This window comes from Erythrolamprus reginae, chromosome 1 (assembly GCF_031021105.1).
Source record: "Erythrolamprus reginae isolate rEryReg1 chromosome 1, rEryReg1.hap1, whole genome shotgun sequence".
Taxonomy (NCBI): Eukaryota; Metazoa; Chordata; class Lepidosauria; order Squamata; family Dipsadidae; genus Erythrolamprus; species Erythrolamprus reginae.
In genome coordinates, this window is record NC_091950.1 from 247,348,540 (window position 1) to 247,367,673 (window position 19,134).

The window sequence follows — 19,134 nt, forward strand, 5'->3', positions numbered from 1 at the left end:
CAAATTAACTCTGCTTGTCACATGGTTACAAGGGATGATCACATGACCCCTGGACACTGCAACTGTCATAAATATGAGTCAGTTGTCAAGCATCTGAACTTTGTTTTCATGACCATCGGGATGCTGCAATGGTCATAAATGTGAAAAATGGTCATAAGTCATTTTAAAGTACCATTGTAACTTCAAAAGTCACTAAATTAACTGTTGTAAGCAAGGACTACCTGTAATTAATAAGAGTATTGTTTAAAAATATTTATATGTATGGTACTTCTTGTCATAGTTGCATTCGGAAGCTTATTGGTTAGATGCAAAAAAATTACCAGGAATTGGAGACAATGCAGCAGGAATTATTTTGAAGAAGTTTTACTCTTCTTTATATCAAAACTATATTCTCTATTTTCTATGTACAGAACACAATACTATCTTACTGTACAACACCATAACTAACTACAGACTACTACGAACCAGCCACAATGAACCTCAACGAACCACTGACCACTGACCACACCTATGCAAAGGTGCATTACTGTTTATATAATTCTTAACCAATCAGGTCGTAGCTTAATCTTCGTGACTCAGCAATCTTTCCACTTTGCATATTTACAGCCTTTCTTTTTTTAATTTTTTTAATTAATTTTTAATTCCAAGACAAGATAAAGACACATACAAAAACACATAACATAAAAAAGCTGCTCGGTATTTTTCAGAAGTCTAAGAAATTTAAATACAATTCTTGTAGATCATATTAAGAAAAGGTAATAAAAAGAAATAGTGAAACTGTAAATGGAATATTATCTTAGGACAGTACTAATCCTGACGTGTCTTTTCAAAGAAAAAAAGAAAAATTTAATCTAGCAGGCAAATCCCTTACTTTAAAAGACAGGGGAAGAGACAAAGTGACAAGGATTTTCAAGAGTTCAAAGCTTTACCTGGACTATCATTAAGTGTTGTTCCTTATGATTTTTGACAAATGTATCTTTTATTTTATGTACATTGAGAGCATACGCACCAATGACAAATTCCTTGGTTGTCCAATCACACTTGGCCAATAAAAAAATTCTATTCTATTCTACACAGAAATGCCTCTTTAAAAAGCAGCCAGATTAAACCTTAAGATGACAAATTAATTTTGCTCTTCTAAGAAATGCTGATACAAGCCTCTGATACGACAAACTGACAAATGTAATACAGGAATCAATTACTCTCCTATATATCCTATATCTCTTCTTCTATTCTTTCATGATATACTCTATTCCTATATATGTATGTATATATATATATATATATATATATGTATATGTATGTATGTATGTATGTATGTATGTATGTATGTATGTGTATATGTATATGTATGTGTATATGTGTGTGTGTATATATATATATATATGTATATGTATATATGTATGTATGTATGTATGTGTATATATATATATATATATATATATATATATATATATATATATATATATTCTGTTACTATATTCTATATATTCTATTCCTATATATTCTATTCCTATATCTTCTTTTCTATTCTTTCTTAGATATATTTTACTATGAGTATCTCCCCTATAACCTTCATCATGTATTTTACTATGTGTATATTGATATATACTCACTAAAACCCTCATTGTGTATTGGACAAAATAAATAAATAAATAAATAAAATAAAAGGTTCCCTGAAAAATAAGTTGGAGCCAGATCAGGGAGGAGAAAAAGGGAGACTGAAAATGTCCCGGTTGCTTCCCGCACTGCCAAACCTTCTAGAAATATTATATTATAGTACAGTATATTATAATATATTTCAGTTGCCTCTCCTGAGGGGACAGGAAACAGAAAAGAAACTCTTGCAGTACATTTGCAAGTGGAAAGCGGGCAGCCTTCCACAGATTTGCTTAATAAAATGGGTAATAGGGAACAAAAAGAAAATTGCACAATGTTCCTGTCACAGAATTTAAGTTTACACAAGAGCCTGGAAAAAAACCAGCATAGGCATGAAACGAACTCAGCTGTTGCCTCAGGATCCAGTCAACATTCTTGTGTAGTCTTATGTGCTGCCATATCTCCACATGTGCAAATAAACTACTAGTATTCTACCTGTTTGATCTTCTTTCTGTTTCGGAGAAATTACTACATACATACTTACACACACATATTTTTTTCATCGAAGTTTTATCATCAAGGCCTCCTGAAAAATAGAACTGCCTCTTTTTATCCTAGCTTCTTTAATCTTGTGCTGTTATATGGTACTTCAAAAGGTAAACGGTTATTTTAGAATTGTTTCTTCTAATTATTATACCACCTTTTCTGTTTTGAATTTTGGTACTGACATCAGTGTTCCCTCTAATTTTTTGGGGGGGGGGCGGAAAAGTATAGTGTCTGAGCGGAAGTCCCTTCGGGACTGGGCGGCACAGAAATAATAAATAAATAAATAAATAAACAAACAAACAAACAAACAAACAAAAAACCCACCCTGTTTTGCCTCAGAGAATTTCAAAATAAAATACTGTACTGTGTGTCTATAACAGTGAGCTCATAATAGGGCAACTCTATCAATATCAAAATGCCACTTAAATAGTTGAGCTATTTCAAACTAGATTTTGATTTTCTTTCTCTCTTCCTTACTCCCATTCTTTTTTTTTCTCTTTTCCTTCCTCTCTTTTTTCTATCTGTTTCTCTTCCTCTCTTCCTCTCTCTCTCCTTCCCTCTCACTCTTTCCCTCTCGGCTTCTGGGCAGGTTTGAAAAACTCTGAGTTGATGATGATTTTTAAGTGAGCGATTGCTCACTGCTCAGCTTAGAGGGAACTATGACTGACATCCTGTAACATTGTTTCCTTCTGATTCAATCTGCCAGTTACTTTACCCAAAATATTTGATCACTGAAGCACGGTTTATAAGTAGTCCTCAGCTTACAACCATTTGTTTAGCAACCGTTCTAACTTATAACGGCACTCAAAAAATAACTTTATTTGCACTTACAACAGTCACAGTGTCGCCAAGTCATGGGATCAAATTTGGGCTCTTGGCAACCAGCATGCATTTAGGATAGTTGCCATATCCTGGCGTCACAGGATCACTATTTGTGACTTTCTCTGGAAGCTTCTAACAAGCAAAGTCAGTGCAGTAATTCAGATTTACTTCACAACTACAAGATTCATTTAATGACTGCAGTGAGGTGCTTAACACACATGCCAAAAAAAAAAGGTTGTAAAATTCAGTGTGATTCACTTGCTTAGCAATGGGAATTCTGCTCCCAATTGTGGTCACAAATCAAAGATTATCTATACACTCTTCATACGCCATTTTGTCAAAATCTAAGGAATTGGTTTGGACAAAACTCAGCAGCACTTTTTCGTGTGACTGTTGATAAAAGGAGGATAGCCAACATGATCACCAATATCAGATGACAGCTATAGCACAAGAAGAAGAAGAAAGAATGCCATTTTGGCTATGATGTTAATAAAAATTTTGTTTATTTGTAATTGCTCAGTCATCAATTGCATAACACTTGGTGATTTCAATTGCCCGTGTCTTTAGTCATTTCCTAAAAACAAAAAGGTCCTAAGCCATTCTCTAGATTTCTGACACATTACTTGTTTTCTGTCCATAAATAACAGGCTTTTGTGTACAACAAATAAGTTGTACATAAAAGCCTCAAAGCAGCTGACTCAGGTCCAACTCCCAACAAGCATGGCCAAAACGAGAGATCTGAGGAGTTATACTCGGGGTCTAATTTCCCCAACCTAATTCACTAGCCAATTATTCCACTCCGAGAAAGGAAGAAATAACACGAAGTGGGAACATGGAAATGTTCTAGCTCAGCTGAAGAACTAGTTGATTTTTAGACTTCTCTTTTCTTATATTGTAAGGAAAACGCATAAGAACTTGTAACTTTTAGAAAAGATAATAATCTTTCAATCTTTGAATGATCAAGAAGAATCTGACTTTTATACTATTTGGAATAAAGTTTATACATGGATAGATGAGAATAAAGTTGTAAATAAGGTTAGAAAAACTGTATGAATATAATCAAATGTTATTGATATTTTTAGTTGTTGCTATTGTTGTTGGTTTTTCTTTTTTATCAATTTAACTCTATGTTTATTAGAATATGTAAACAAAATGCTTCTTTTCAATTAGAATATTATTTTGATTTAAAGATTTAAGACTTTATCCTTTTTTCTATATTAAAAATTGACTTCAAGAAAAGAGGGGTAATTGTAACCCCTACTATGTGTTTAAATGTTTGTAAGTTTGTTTGTCTTTTTATTGAAAATTAATAAAGTTTTTTTGGGGGAAATAGAAAATATAATAATCTGACAGTTGATTTTCCTTGGGTTTTTTCCCCCTTGCCCTCATTCCTATGTTTTGTAACCTGATAAATTTTCTTTTAAAAAAACATACTTGCAACATAGCAATCAGTCTGAAAATCTTCACATATTTGGTGCAAATCTAATTAGATGTAAAGAGGTTTACTTCTGACATACATAGCATTGCAGCTTTAATACAATTTTACCACTAGTTTACCATTAGTTGAGAGGAAGAATGTTTCAGAAACTTAAATTGAAAGGATCAAGCATAGAGATGTTCAGTTGCCACCAAGTGTAATGTATGAAAGTTAATATTTTGCATTATACTTTAAACTGTTTTTACAGGATGCTGCTTTTACATTTCCGCAGCAGTTTTGTCGCCTATTTAACAGCCCTGTTAACAGCGTTATTACCCATACATTTTTTATTATGTGTGGTTCTGCCGGATTGCTCTAAAGTTTCTGTGTATGAAAAGGAGAAGCAGAAACCCTATTAATAATTTCGCTAGTGGCTGCATTCCTTCCACAGTGACAGATATCTCTCACCAAGATCTTACATTTAAATCACCACTATAGCATTACACAAATTTGCAGTAATATACCAGAATTTGAGAACATGATCATAATTGCCAAAAATGGATAATATACAGTAGGGTGAAATCCAAGCTTATCTTCTCTCAAGAGAAATGAATTCAGGTAGTAATCTATATAGCAATCGATAAAACATATATCCACCTCAATGTAGTACAGTACTACCTACATTGGGAATCTGTGGCCTTTTAGATGCACTACAAATACTGGCCAGCCGCTTGAAGCTGGCTGGCATTTGCGGCGGGACCGGGCAACACGGCTACCACCAGCGAAGCAGAGGAAGCTGGGGGTGATTGCGCGATCAAGCACAATCACCCGACGTGCCCCGCGCTTGGCAAGGAGCTTCGCCCATAGTTGCCCAGGAATGTTTGAATGTGATTTCCGTCCCAATTTATTTACCTTTACAGGTCCCGATTTAATAAATAAAGTGACCCATAAATCCCAGCTCTGTGGTCCGTGTGTTTACTCCGCCGTCTGTCGCAATTCTCAGTATCCCTTACCATTTACCTGCCTAAGTGCAGCTGGGAATCAAAATCCAGCCATCTTCAGAACCTGAAGACCTTTTACAAGCTTATTTGTGTATAAGACAAAGGACAACCCATGTGGTATAGTATGGGGCTGTAATCCTTACCCAAAATCATATTTCGATTGAGTTTTGCAACTCCAAGAATTCAACTCTTAACCAGAAGCCTTAATTATAAGTACTTACTGAGACTGTACCGTTGTCAAGACCAACAGATAATCTTCTTGTTTCGGGGTTAACATACATGCAGGAACATGGAGCTGGAAAATAAAAGCAATATTGTGACAATGAACTCCCTTATTTCATTGCTTATGAACAGATGAGGTTCCTCTTGCCCATTTTATTCCAGTTCAAAATGGGTGGGAGGAAAGAAGCAGGGCAATCGATCTAGTATATACACACTACATGTTGTTTTTCTGTAGATTTAAAACATTCACCAAACAAAGATTTTATATGCAGGGTCTTTATTCCATATCGGAGAGCACACCAAAAAACTAAACATCTGGCACAGGAATAAGCTGTGTGAGATGAGCAATATTTAAATATTTAAAGCCCTACATGGCAATGGACCAGAGTACCTCTGGAACCGCCTGCTACTGCACGAATCCCAGCGACCGATAAGGTCCCACAGAGTTGGCCTTCTCCGGGTCCAGTCGACTAAACAATGTCGTTTGGCGGGCCCCAGGGGAAGAGCCTTCTCTGTGGCGGCCCCGGCCCTCTGGAATCAACTCCCCCCGGAGATTAGAACGGCCCCCACCCTCCTTGTCTTTCACAAATTACTCAAGACCCACCTATATCGCCAGGCATGGGGGAACTGAGACACCTCCCCCAGGCTTTTATATTTTATGTTTGGTATGTATGTGTTGTATGGTTTTAATTGTTGGGGTTTTATATTTTTTTCTTATAGATCTAATATTAGATTTGTTTACTGTTATATTGTTTTTATTATTGTTGTGAGCCGCCCCGAGTCTTTGGAGAGGGGTGGCATACAAATCTAATACCAGTAAATTAAATTGAATTGAATTTGGGTTTTGTGCATTGGCTGAGAAGGAGTGTGATGCTAAAAAAAAATACAGTGATACCTCGTCTTACAAATGCCTCGACATACAAACTTTTCGAGATACAAACCCGGGGTTTAAGATTTTTTTGCCTCTTCTTACAAACTATTTTCACATTACAAACCCACTGCTGCCTCTTGGATGCCCTGCCTCCAGACTTCCGTTGCCAGCGAAGCATCCGTTTTTGCGCTGCTGGGATTCCCCTGAGGCTCCCCTCCATGGGAAACCCCACCTCCAGACTTCTGTGCTTTTGTGATGCTGCAGGGGAATCCCAGCAGGTGAATCCCAGCAACGCAAAACGGGCGCTTCGCTGGCAACGGAAGTCAAAAGGTGCGGTTTCCCATGGAGGGCAGCCTCAGGGGAATCCCAGCAGCACAAAAACAGGCGCTTCGGCTGGCAAAAGGGGTGAATTTTGGGCTTGCACGCATTAATCGCTTTTCCATTGATTCCTATGGGAAACATTGTTTCGTCTTACAAACTTTTCACCTTAAGAACCTCGTCCTGGAACCAATTAAGTTTGTAAGACGAGGTATCACTGTACATTAATCTAATTACTTTCCCATTACATAATTCCTGAAGGACTTGATAGTGGACAAAATGACAAGTTTAAAATCTGGCTGTCAATGTGAGCAACCATGATGATTAATTAAAGTTGTAAGTCACGTGACTTTGAGAGATTCTAGGCAGCTCACAACAATAAAAGAAAATGCAACACAATCCATAAAACATAAAATATAAGGATGACTGGCTAGCAATTTTAGTGCTGTTGCTAGGATAACTTTCCATGTAGACTTTTAAATGTTTTAAATTATAATTAAATGTTGACATTTTATCATATACAAAGGGGCCATAAAGGGAACAATCAATGTGTTGCAGAATATGCTGAGCCCATCTCAAACATAGATATATGCCAGGGAATATTTGGGGAGAGGTTCAGAGCTTAAAAAGATAAAATGGATTTCATAGGCTAGGTTTAGGCTACTTGTTTTTGTCCCCAAAAGGGGAAAAAAGGTTTTCAAATCTGCCCACCATACACATTGATGCTGAGGTAGTCCTCAACTTAGCAGCCACAAATGGAGCAGCAACACTGTTGTTAAGCAGTGGAGTCATTAAGCAAAAAATTATGTGATAGTGCCTGACTTCCACAGCTCCCAAGGTGGTCATTAAAGTCACTTTATGTGATCACAATTTGCAATTTTACTGCCAGCTTCTCCACTGACTGGGTAAATCAGAAAGACTTTTTCGTGGCTCCAAATATTGCCAATTGTGAACTGCTTGAATTTCAATTGTTTGATCACAAGTGCAACAACCTGTGATAAAGTGACTTTTTTAGCACCACTGTAATTTCAGATGGTCATTAAGCAAAAATTGTTAAGTAAGGACTACTTGAGTTGGTAGGCTGCCCTTTCCATACTGATGCTTAAGATATAATTCATGCCACACAAACTCACTGGAAATCAGGAATTTCACATTTGTATTGTATTTGTTATATTTGTATTGTATTGTAAAATACAACCTCAAGTACCTACTAGCTTACTTAGCAAGACTCGGACCTGTGAGGTCAAAGGAATTGAGCTGTATGGCAAACCTCATAAAAATAATTTGGTACAGAAAATGCCATATTATTACTTCATTTTCTATCTAGGAGGTTTGAAAAATATGCCACCCTGTGAAAAGTTAAGAATCTCTAAGAAATTGGGGGGTGGGGGGGTGGGGGGGGTGGAATACACCATTTTCTCTCTATGATTCGTACAGAACTAAAACTGTGTTCTTAATTCTTGAAAATGTCTAAACTGAGTCCACCATCTCCAGATTTATCTTAATGCTCCTAACACAATTTAATGACAGAAAATTGTTTAGAAATGGAAGACAGCTGTCCTAAGTCAACATCCAAGGAAAAAAAAACCACCCACACATTGCATTAAATGGCAGTTCACCCAGTGGTGGGATTCAGTCGGTTTGCACAAGTTTGTAGAACAGATACCTAATTTTTTGTTGAGTTCGGTGAATTGGCTCCGTAATGGCCAGACTAGTGTGTTTTCATGTGCCTCCAATCCCTTGCTTGCGGCTATCTGGCTTTGAATGCACGCTAGTCTGGAGTCTCAAAAAAACAGAGCCCCCCCCTCCCACTCCTGGATTTTTGCTATTACATGGTTTTTAATTTTCTTAAAATGGTGATTAGGGCAGAGAACTAGTTGTTAAATTATTTGAATCCCACCACTGAGTTCACCCCCTCTGGGGATTGTTCTGCCGGGCTCTCTGGTAGGAGCCTCTGGAAAATTCAAGGGTATAAATTTCAGACAAACACACGTTTGAAAATTCAAAACAATCTTCTTTATCCCAAAATTCAAAATAAACTAAGCACTCTTTTTGTATTGCAAAGAGCACTCGTCCCAAAACAACCGGGTAGCCTGTACAATTTCCCTTAAGCAGTCATTAAGTACTTAGCTAGCAGCTGTGAAGAAACTTCATACCCCTTCTTCCAATGAAGTGAGACACACACACACACACACACACACATGCACACGTTGCTCTGCTTTGGTTTCAAAGGCGTGAAAAATCAACAAAGTCCAGAAAACAGCAACACAGGATTCCTGAAGAACTGCGATCAGATACTCTTCCACAAAGGCTTAACCCACACACTGCTATTTATAGCAGCAGCCCTAATTACTGGAGCCCCACCCAAACACAGGTGGCCTCACTTATCTCCTGTAATATGTCCTTACTTGGTCTCTTCTACGCATAATTCTGCGCTTGCGTGGGTCCAAGACGTCTTCATCCGAATCAATGGAAGATAAGGGAGATTGACTGCCTGGGCTGTGTGCCAAGCCCCCCTCTTCCAACTCACTCCCACCTTCTTCTTCGTCCGAGGAAACTAAACTCTGAACTGATTCTGTCAGCAATAACACAGGCCTGTGACATGTTGAAGTTTCTCCTGCATCCACCTCCACATTCTCTGGGGCAAGAGCTGGGCCAGAGCCAACCACAACAGGGATGAATGCAGGAAATCTACACCAAGTCATATTATGTTCAAAGTTAATTTATTGAGTAGGTGAGCTGGAACTGATTTTTGTTGTTCTAGTTAAATGAACCTGTTTCTCGAGAATCCGTTTCCCCACATGACGGTTGTACAATTGTTGTAAAATATGGTCAGAAATGATGCAAAATATGAAGCTTGGTTAATGAACTAGTAGGATAATTTATGTTGTAATAAACAGATTAATACTCCTAAATAAGTGGACCCTGCTCTTGCTGGAAATATTAGGAAGAAAAATATTGGCTTCAGTAAGTGTCAGCGTGGAACACAGGTTCGAGAAAGTGTGCAAGAGTACTCATGTGCCTAGCACAAATGTGGAAGGTGAATGGGAAAGGAATACTTCCCCCAGCAACTTGCCAGCTTCCCCATTGACCGGCATAGGTTGCAAACACCAATCATAGGATCAGGGGGCACTGCAACTGGTTGTAAGTGTAAACCAACTGCCAAATACTCAGATCTCGACTGCGTGACTACAGGGGCCTGGGATGGACAGAACTCGGAGGACCAGTCATAACCACCATTTGTTCAGTGCCATCTTAACTTTGAACAGTTGTATGAATGAATCGTCAATAGTCGAGGACTAACTGTTTCTATTATTTACAGATGGAGTTGTTGACTGTGTGAGTACTATACCTTCATTTCTATGTTTCTATTTCTAGCAGGGAAAGGATCATCTCCATATAAAACTGCAAAACAGGATGGGATATAGGTCCCACAGAGTTGGCCTTCTCCAGGTCCCATTGACTAAACAATGTCATTTGGCGGGACCAAGGGGAAGAGCCTTCTCTGTGGTGGCCCCGGCCCTCTGGAACCAGCTCCCCCCGGAGATTAGAATTGCCCCCACCCTCCTTGCCTTTCGTAAACTCCTTAAAACCCACCTCTGACATCTTCCCCGGGCCTATACAGTTTATGCATGGTATGTTTGTGTGTATGTTTTTACTTTTTAATAAGGGGCTTTTAGGGATTTTTAAATTATTAGATTTGTTGTATATTGTTTTATTGTTGTTGTGAGCCGCCCCGAGTCTACGGAGAGGGGCGGCATACAAATCTAATAAATAATAATTATAATTATAATATACATCACAAAAAACCCAAGTCTGAACACGTGGTCTGAAAAAATGAGCAAAGAATGCTCCATTCTGAAGGACCATCATAACCCAATCTGACCCAATTACATTTGCTAATTGGCAAATAAATATGTCTGGCTCTATACAACCTTGATTAGCCAGTCAGAAAGCACCAGAGGTGTCGTGCGTTTTGGGAAAAAAGCCTTCAAAAAACTGATAATCCTCGTTGCAAATGCCAGTCCATTACAGCAGAGATCTTCTTCTTAACCACTGCTTATAATTAACAACACTACTAATGCGAAACAGAAGGCAGCTTAGTTTAAGTTCTAAAGAAGCATAAGACTGCCTCAAAATTCAGCTAGCCCCATCCATCTGCACTTTGAAAAAATGTTTAGGGGCCCTTGGTTACCAAACAGTTGTCCACCCTGGAAGTTGAGTAATAAAACCCTTCATTCAGTCTGGATGAAAAGAGACAACAAAGCAGATGTTATGATTCATAAAGGAGTTATAAGTTTCATATTGTCTAAAACAGCACTTTTGACTAATCTATTACTTTTCTGCTGCCTTAGCATTCGTGGAAACTGTTTACCCCATGTTAGCTTAGCAGCATCAAAATGTTTTATGTATCCTAAGTTGCCCACAATAGCTGACAAGGGTAAAGAAGTGGGCAATATTTTATTTGATCAGACTATATTTCCCTCATAATTTTTGGAGTCATAAAAAGTTATAAATTATTTACCACAAACTACTGGTATGAATATGTTATGTGTATATATATATATATAATAAACAAATAGTAATATTAGTGGGAAACAAAAAAAAAAGAAATTTAATCAGCAGTCTTCGCATTAGTGAATTCCATTATGTGGAAAATAACTATTTCTCTTTTCCACATAAAAACCAAATCTGTTTTCTCCCATAGGATGGAAATGTTTTTAATTTAAAAATTGGAATTTGCATTTTTTTAAAAGGGGGAATTCACAACTTTTTTTCCCTTTGTTCATCCAAACAAGTACAGGTAGTCCTTGATTTACAAAATTCATTTAGTTGCTGTTCAAAGTTACAACGGTATTGAAAAATCTGACTTATGACCATTTTTCACACTTAAGACCAAACAAGCACCCCCAACGGTCGTGTGATCAAAATTTGGGTGTTTGGCAACTGATTCATATTAATAATGGTTGCAGTGTCCTGGGTCATGCAATCACTTTTTGTGAACTCCTGAAAATCAAAAGTCAATGGGGAAGTCAGATTCACCTAACAACCATATTTCTAACTTAATAACTACAGTGATTCCAAAGTGGCAAGAAAGATTGTAAAATGGGACAAAATTCAGTTAACAGCATTTAGTTCCGTTAACTAGTGTCTGCCTTAGCAATGGAAATTTTGGGCTCAATTGTGGTCATAAGTTGAGGACCACCTGCGCTAAATGGGAAAAGAGTTAGTATAATCTAACCCTGCTTAGGTACTGACTATGACAAGATTGTATGTCTTCAAGCTATCTACTATTCTATGTAGTACAGTGTTCCCTCGATTTTCGCGGGGGATGCGTTCTGAGACCACCCGCGAAAGTCGAATTTCCGCAAAGTAGAGATGTGGAAGTAAATACACCATTTTGGCTATGGACAGTATCACAAGCCATCCCTTAACACTTTAAAACCCTAAATTACCATTTCCCATTCCCTTAACAACCATTTACTCACCATTATTACTGGTACTCACCATTGAATAAGACACTTAGTGATCCTGATATTTATAAAGATTTATAATTATTTATGAACAATTTTTTTTTTTGTTATTTATTTGCAAAAATATTAGTTTGGCAATGACGTATGATGTCATCGTGCGGGAAAAACTGTGGTATAGTAAAAACCCCGCAAAGTATTTTTTAATTAATATTTTTTGAAAAACCGTGGTACAGTGTTCCCTCGATTTTCGTGGGTTCGAACTTCGCGAAACGGCTATACCACGGTTTTTCAAAAATATTAATTAAAAAATATTTTGCGGTTTCCCCCCTATACCACGGTTTTTCCTGCCCGATGACGTCATATGTCATTGGCAAACTTTCATCCACCTTTAATAAATATTTTTTTAAATAAACTTTAATAAATAAACATGGTGAGTAATAATCTAAATGGTTGCTAAGGGAATGGGAAATTGTAATTTGGGGGTTTAAAGTGTTAAGGGAAAGTTTGTGACACTGTTCATAGCCAAAAATAGTGTATTTACTTCCGCATTTCTACTTTGCGGAAATTCGATTTTCACGAGCGGTCTCGGAACGCATCCCCCGCGAAAATCAAGGGAACACTGTATAGGCTATTCGCGGAGTTTGAACCCGCGAAAATCGAGGGAACATTGTACTGCAATTTGGGATAGGCGGAGTTCGGAGGTCAGTCACATTTTTTATTTCTCTCTCCTTCCAGTTTTATTCCTTCCAACATAAGGAAAGTTTGAAAAGAAATTATGTAAAGGAGGCCAGGAATGTGTGTCAGCAAAATAACTTTCCAGAAACTGAACAGCATGGGACCAAATTTGCAGTGGGAGGAGGAAGAGAAAAGGAAAAGAAAACTGAAGCTTGAAAATGGACCGGAATTGGTTGAGAGCTGCAGAGAAACAGTTCTAGAAAATATGGCTGGCAGGGATAATCACTCAGTCAGGAACTAGATTCCTTCGAATTTCCTAAGGTGAAGTTGGAATTCAGAATGGTAGAAAGTGAAGACACATCTGTCCCTTCTGTGAACTAAGTCAAAGCTGGGCAAGATGGTGGACGGAGCTTGACAAAGATGACTGACAGACTCAGTCCTCACTCTGATTGGATGAGAACAACCCATTCTGAATGCTAGCTCCACCCACCATAAAGAATAATCCTCCCCATATGCCTCGGCATCCAAAAGGATGCTCCATGCTGTGCTCTCTTCCTGCCAACATGACCCAGGGCACAGGATATGAAGCCTGCCCTATGCTTCCCAAGGCACACAAAAACAACAATGCAACCTAAGAGGAGAGTTGAAACACACACCTGCAGAAGACAATTCCCATGCGTCCTTTTCACTTAACCATGCTCCATCTGTTGAAGAGGCTGTAAAAAACCATGCCTTTAACTTTTGCCTGCCTGGTGATGTGTTCCTGAAACTCAAGGCCTTGCAATATTTTGGAAATTTGCCATTAATCTAATAAAGATTTTGCTTTTTTGAATGTTGATTTCCCCCCCCTTTCCTCGAGTCCAATATGCCTATTCTTTTTTTAACAATGTTTCAAGAAAAAACCATATTTCTTCCAACAAGAGCATACATCAGTGACAATATTTGGGTTATTAACTATCAAATATTTTGCTGGATAAAGCAGATGAGTGGTTTAAATGTTGAAAACATTTAGTGGGCAGTTTCAGAAAATAAATACACACAGTGAGGCCTGTAATGCCAGATTCTCCAGAGATTCCTAGCACAACAGTGTGAGAAAGTGACTGACATAGAGAACAAAGATCAGATTGTACAAGGGCATGTGATATTGCCATGCTGTCAGCTTTTCAGAATTAAATCTATAACTGTCCATCAGTTGTAGTCCTAGGGAGAAACTATGTCTTCACAGAAACAGACTTGAGAATTGTATTGTGTATGTTTTCTTATTGTTAATAGATTTAAAAAGAAACATACATAGTTTAGGCCACCTTACAATTATATTTTTAGCAATGTCAAAAGCATCTTATACAGTGGTACCTCATCTTACGAACGCCTCTTCTAACAAACTTTTCAAGATACGAACCCAGTGTTTAAGATTTTTTTGCCTCTTCTTCCGAACTATTTTCACCTTACGAACCCAAGCAGCTGCTGCTGGGAAGAAGGGGTTTCTTTTTTTCCCTTTTTTGAAGAAAGAAAAAAGAGGGGCAGCTTGGGGGAGGAAAAATTTTGCAGAGAACAACGTGCTTGCAAAGGAACTGAAAGGGTGTCTTTTTAAGAAAGAAAAGGGAGGAGGGAGGGGCAGCTTGGGGGAGGAAAATTTTTGCAGAGAACAACGTGCTTGCAAAGGCACTGAAACGGTGTCTTTTTAAGAAAGAAAAGGGAGGGGCGCCCCCCTTGCCTTTCTTCCTTCCCACTCACCCTTTAGCCTAGCCTTGCTTCTTCCACCTGCCCCCTTTAGCTGCTCCTCCCTGCCCTCTGTTCGCCTCCCTTCTAAAGTTTGAGATTTTCCTGAAGGATTTGCACGCATTATTTGCTTTTACATTGATTCCTATGGGAAACATTGTTTCGTCTTATGAACTTTTCACCTTACGAACCTCCTCCTGGAACCAATTAAGTTCCTATGATGAGGTACCACTGTGCTTTACTTTAGTGAGGATGGTAGTCACTTGACCTTGTTACAAAATCCTGCCAGATTTATATTGGGATGACTCCTCCGGACTCCTCTCCTCCTTACCCAAAAAAGAATTTATATGACAAGTAGTACTAATCTATAGTGAAACAGATTGATGCACCAAGCTAGAAACTGGAAGACCAATGAGTTCTTAGGCACAAAGCCAGCTCAGTGAAAATGGGCCAGTCACTTTTTCTCAGCCCTAGAAAGAAGGCTATTGGCAAACCACTTCTGAAAAACCTTGCCCAAAAAATTGAAGAGATGTGGAATGAAATACACAGACTACCTTTAGCTGGACAAAATTGATACTGGATAAAATTCATATAGAGCTTGTATATCAATAGTGAGAGTAAGATGGAAGGAATGTTATGGCATGCTCCAAGCACCACCTACTCATAACCACAAGAACATGCAGGGACTCATTGTGAGGTTAGCGTACTCTTAGGCCCGAAAGTTGTCAACCATAAATGCACCAAAAAACAAACCTTTTCAGATTCTTCAATGAAATCAAAACAGCCGGAGGGGAAACCAAACAGACTTATGCTAAACCTCAAAGCATAACAGAGGAACAAGAGGCATAGAACAAACCACACAAAGCCATGACTTAAGGAAACACGGTGTCCAAGAAACCAGACCAGCAAACTCAGAGCTTGAAATGATTCCTAGAGTTATTTGTGACTATTGGGCTCTATGATAGGGTTACTTGAAAATGGCACACTTATTGTTTCATAATGAAAGATAAGGTCCGAGTCAAGCAAATGAATATGCTTGTGTCTGCCAACAAATGAATTGTAACAAAGGTTTCTAAGGCCAGGAATTTTCTCAATCTATTCTAATGCTTTGCATCTTTTTCTGACAACTGCTGAGATACAATACAAACTCAGAAATTAATATAGGCCAGACCTAAATCCAACAAACATATAAAAACATTTCAGGGTAATTTTATAGCTACAGTCACAGCTAGGGATCAGTGGTGGGCTGCTACCAGTTAACCCCGGATTGGGCTCAACTCGGTAGTGGTGGTGGAAGGCTCCGCCCAGACATCATCAAAAATGCTCAGTGCATGTGCAGAAGTGTTGTGCACACACAAAGTGTTTGCACGCTCCCATTCCCAAACCAATAGCAAAAGTAAGAGAAACCCACTACTGCTATGGATGTTTTAGAATTTAGATAAATTTGACTGAGTTGTTTTTTGTTGGCACCAGAAATTAAAATTATCAAAGATATCAAGCAATACAATACAATAACATTTTGACACCATTTTTAGCTATGCAGTTTGATTATTTCCATGTCAGATTAATTAAAATAATAGCCATTTCCAGTTCAGAAAAAATTCACCTTTGTTATAACTTTTGGGATTTCTAATACAGTACTTATAAGTTATCAAATTCTATTTACTGTAGGCAGTTCAGTGTTGGCAAATACTTCAAAAGAAAAGGATTTAGGGGTAGTGATTTCTGACAGTCTCAAAATGGGTGAACAGTGCAGTCAGGCGGTAGGGAAAGCAAGTAGGATGCTTGGCTGCATAGCTAGAGGTATAACAAGCAGGAAGAGGGAGATTATGATCCCGCTATATAGAATGCTGGTGAGACCACATTTGGAATACTGTGTTCAGTTCTGGAGACCTCACCTACAAAAAGATATTGGCAAAATTGAACGGGTCCAAAGACGGGCTACAAGAATGGTGGAAGGTCTTAAGCATAAAACGTATCAGGAAAGACTTAATGAACTCAATCTGTATAGTCTGGAATCTGTATAGTCTGAAGGAAAAGGGGGGACATGATCGAAACATTTAAATATATTAAAGGGTTAAATAAGGTCCAGGAGGGAAGTGTTTTTAATAGGAAAGTGAACACAAGAACAAGGGGACACAATCTGAAGTTAGTTGGGGGAAAGATCAAAAGCAACATGAGAAAATATTATTTTACTGAAAGAGTAGTAGATCCTTGGAACAAACTTCCAGCAGATGTGGTAGATAAATCCACAGTAACTGAATTTAAACATGCCTGGGATAAACATATATCCATCCTAAGATAAAATACAGAAAATAGTATAAGGGCAGACTAGATGGACCATGAGGTCTTTTTCTGCCGTCAGACTTCTATGTTTCTATGTTTCTGTTCATATTTACAATTTTAAACAAGAAAAAGAACAGCAAAACTCAACCTTTCCCACATGCTCATTTCTCATTTATGTTGTATATAAATCCACATGACTAAATTTACAAACAGTTGGTCTTTTGCCTTCATGCATTACCTACCTATACAATCAATCATGCTCCTTTTGCAGAAAGCTCTAATAAGAAATGCTTCTTCTCGTTACACGTTTAGGTCGGTTTCATCTTTTGCAGAAGCCTGTTAGCATCTGCACCTGCACCATTATGTTTGAGAGATACACTTCATGTTTTTGTGGCCAGCAAGTCCACCACACAATTTAACAGAACCCATCACTTATTTATTTATTCATTCCCCTATTAATATTTTTGTTTCAATATTTTTAGAATACCAGAAAGGAACAAACTGAAAATCTTTGTTACTGAAAATCCAAATGTTAAGCATTGTTTAACTATAAATTCCTAGCATTTAAATGCAAACAAGGCAGAAACAAAAAAATAAAGGGCAAAATAATATATTATATCACAAAATTCTTACATGGCATCGTGTGGTAGATGCTTGGCCAGTATTGACCATTATCTCTCTTCATCCAGACTCGAACCGATCTACAAAGGAAAAGAACATTTTCAGATATTTCCCTATAATGGAGAGTGTCTCAGAAAGAAAATGGAAAAAATTTAACTATGAGAAGTTAATCCTCAAGGCTTCTGAAGGAATGAAATGAGAATTAGTCCCCTTGTACCTTCTACAGTTAGTCCTTGACTTGTGACCACAATTGAGTCTAAATTTTTTGTTGCTAAGTGAGAATTTTTTTTGAGTTTTGCCCTATTTTACAACTTTTCTTGACACATTTGTTAAGTGAACCACTGCACTTGTTAAATTAATAACATGGAAGTTAATTTCCCCATTGATTTTGCTTATCAGAAGGTTGTTAAAAGTTAACCACATGACCCCAGAGCACAACAGCCATCATAAATGTGAATCAGTTGTAAACATTCAAATATAAATCACATGACCATGGGGATGCTGCAAAGGTCATAAGTGTGAAAAAGAATGTGTCACCTTACTTCAAATGGACACTAAGCTAAACTGTTTCTAAGTCAAGGACTACCTATACTAAAGCAGAAACTGCAGCTATGACTTAGACCTAGCACTCAGTTGAAGCATCATATTGATCCTGATTTTTCCCCTCATTTTACTTTTTTGGACTAATGATGTTTTTCCAGATCATTCATTTAATCGTACATTCAGTTATTTTCAGCCAGCCAATAAAAACAAACATGCCTTCATTTTAATGTTGCATAAATATGGAAAACTTTTTTTTTTATTCCCATGAGAGATAAGAGTAGAAAGAAAATATTTTATTAGAATACGAAGAACAGAGGAAGCATTAAAAAAGACACTTGGCAAGCACAGGGAATACTTCTGCCCTTAATATTACTGATATGCTGCTTGTGTCAATACTTCGTACCCTCAAACCAAAGCTTGTGCATTGTCAATGTTTCAAAATGATGTAATATAACCTCTTTTTCAAAGGTTTCATTTGCCCACCCCACATGTGCATACAGACCTGATTCTTCCATCACAAAAACTCATAAACAATGTTCTGCAGATCCAAATGACTGGATTTCAGAAAGTAGACATGGCTTACTTGACTTTGGCTTGGTATATCTAATTGTTTATTTTATTTATTTATTTATTTATTTATTTATTTGTTTGTTTGTTTGTCCAATACACAAATACATAGGAAGAAAAATAGACATGTGATAATATAAAAGAGGGTGAAAGTGAACTTAGAGGAGAGGATATATGAAAGGAAGAGAATATATAAGATAGGTGAAAGAAAGGAAAGACAATTGGACAGGGGACGAAAGGCACTCCAGTGCACTTATGTACACCCCTTACTGGCCTCTTAGGAACCTGGAGAGGTCAATTGTGGAGAGTCTAAGGGAGAAGTGTTGGGGTTAGGGGTTGACACAATTGAGTCCGGTAATGAGTTCCACGCTTCGATAACTCGGTTGTTGAAATCATATTTTTTACAGTCAAGTTTGGCGCGGTTCGTATTAAGTTTGAATCTGTTGCGTGCTC

The 19,134-nt window shown here is 37.7% G+C and overlaps 2 protein-coding genes across 2 annotated transcripts in view; both read right to left on the reverse strand.

Moving 5' to 3' along the window:
* The window catches only part of VPS36 (vacuolar protein sorting 36 homolog), a 353,187-nt gene that overhangs the window by 199,934 nt on the left and 134,119 nt on the right, over positions 1 to 19,134 (reverse strand). The gene's annotated exons all lie outside the window — the stretch shown is intronic.
* Positions 1 to 19,134, reverse strand: part of WDFY2 (WD repeat and FYVE domain containing 2) — a 60,823-nt gene that overhangs the window by 17,779 nt on the left and 23,910 nt on the right. The window contains exons 2-3 of the mRNA XM_070732777.1: positions 17,584 to 17,651; positions 5,607 to 5,680 (exon numbers count right to left, since the gene is read on the reverse strand). Of these exons, the coding sequence (XP_070588878.1) occupies positions 5,607 to 5,680; positions 17,584 to 17,651 (142 nt within the window). The remainder of the gene's footprint in view (positions 1 to 5,606; positions 5,681 to 17,583; positions 17,652 to 19,134) is intronic.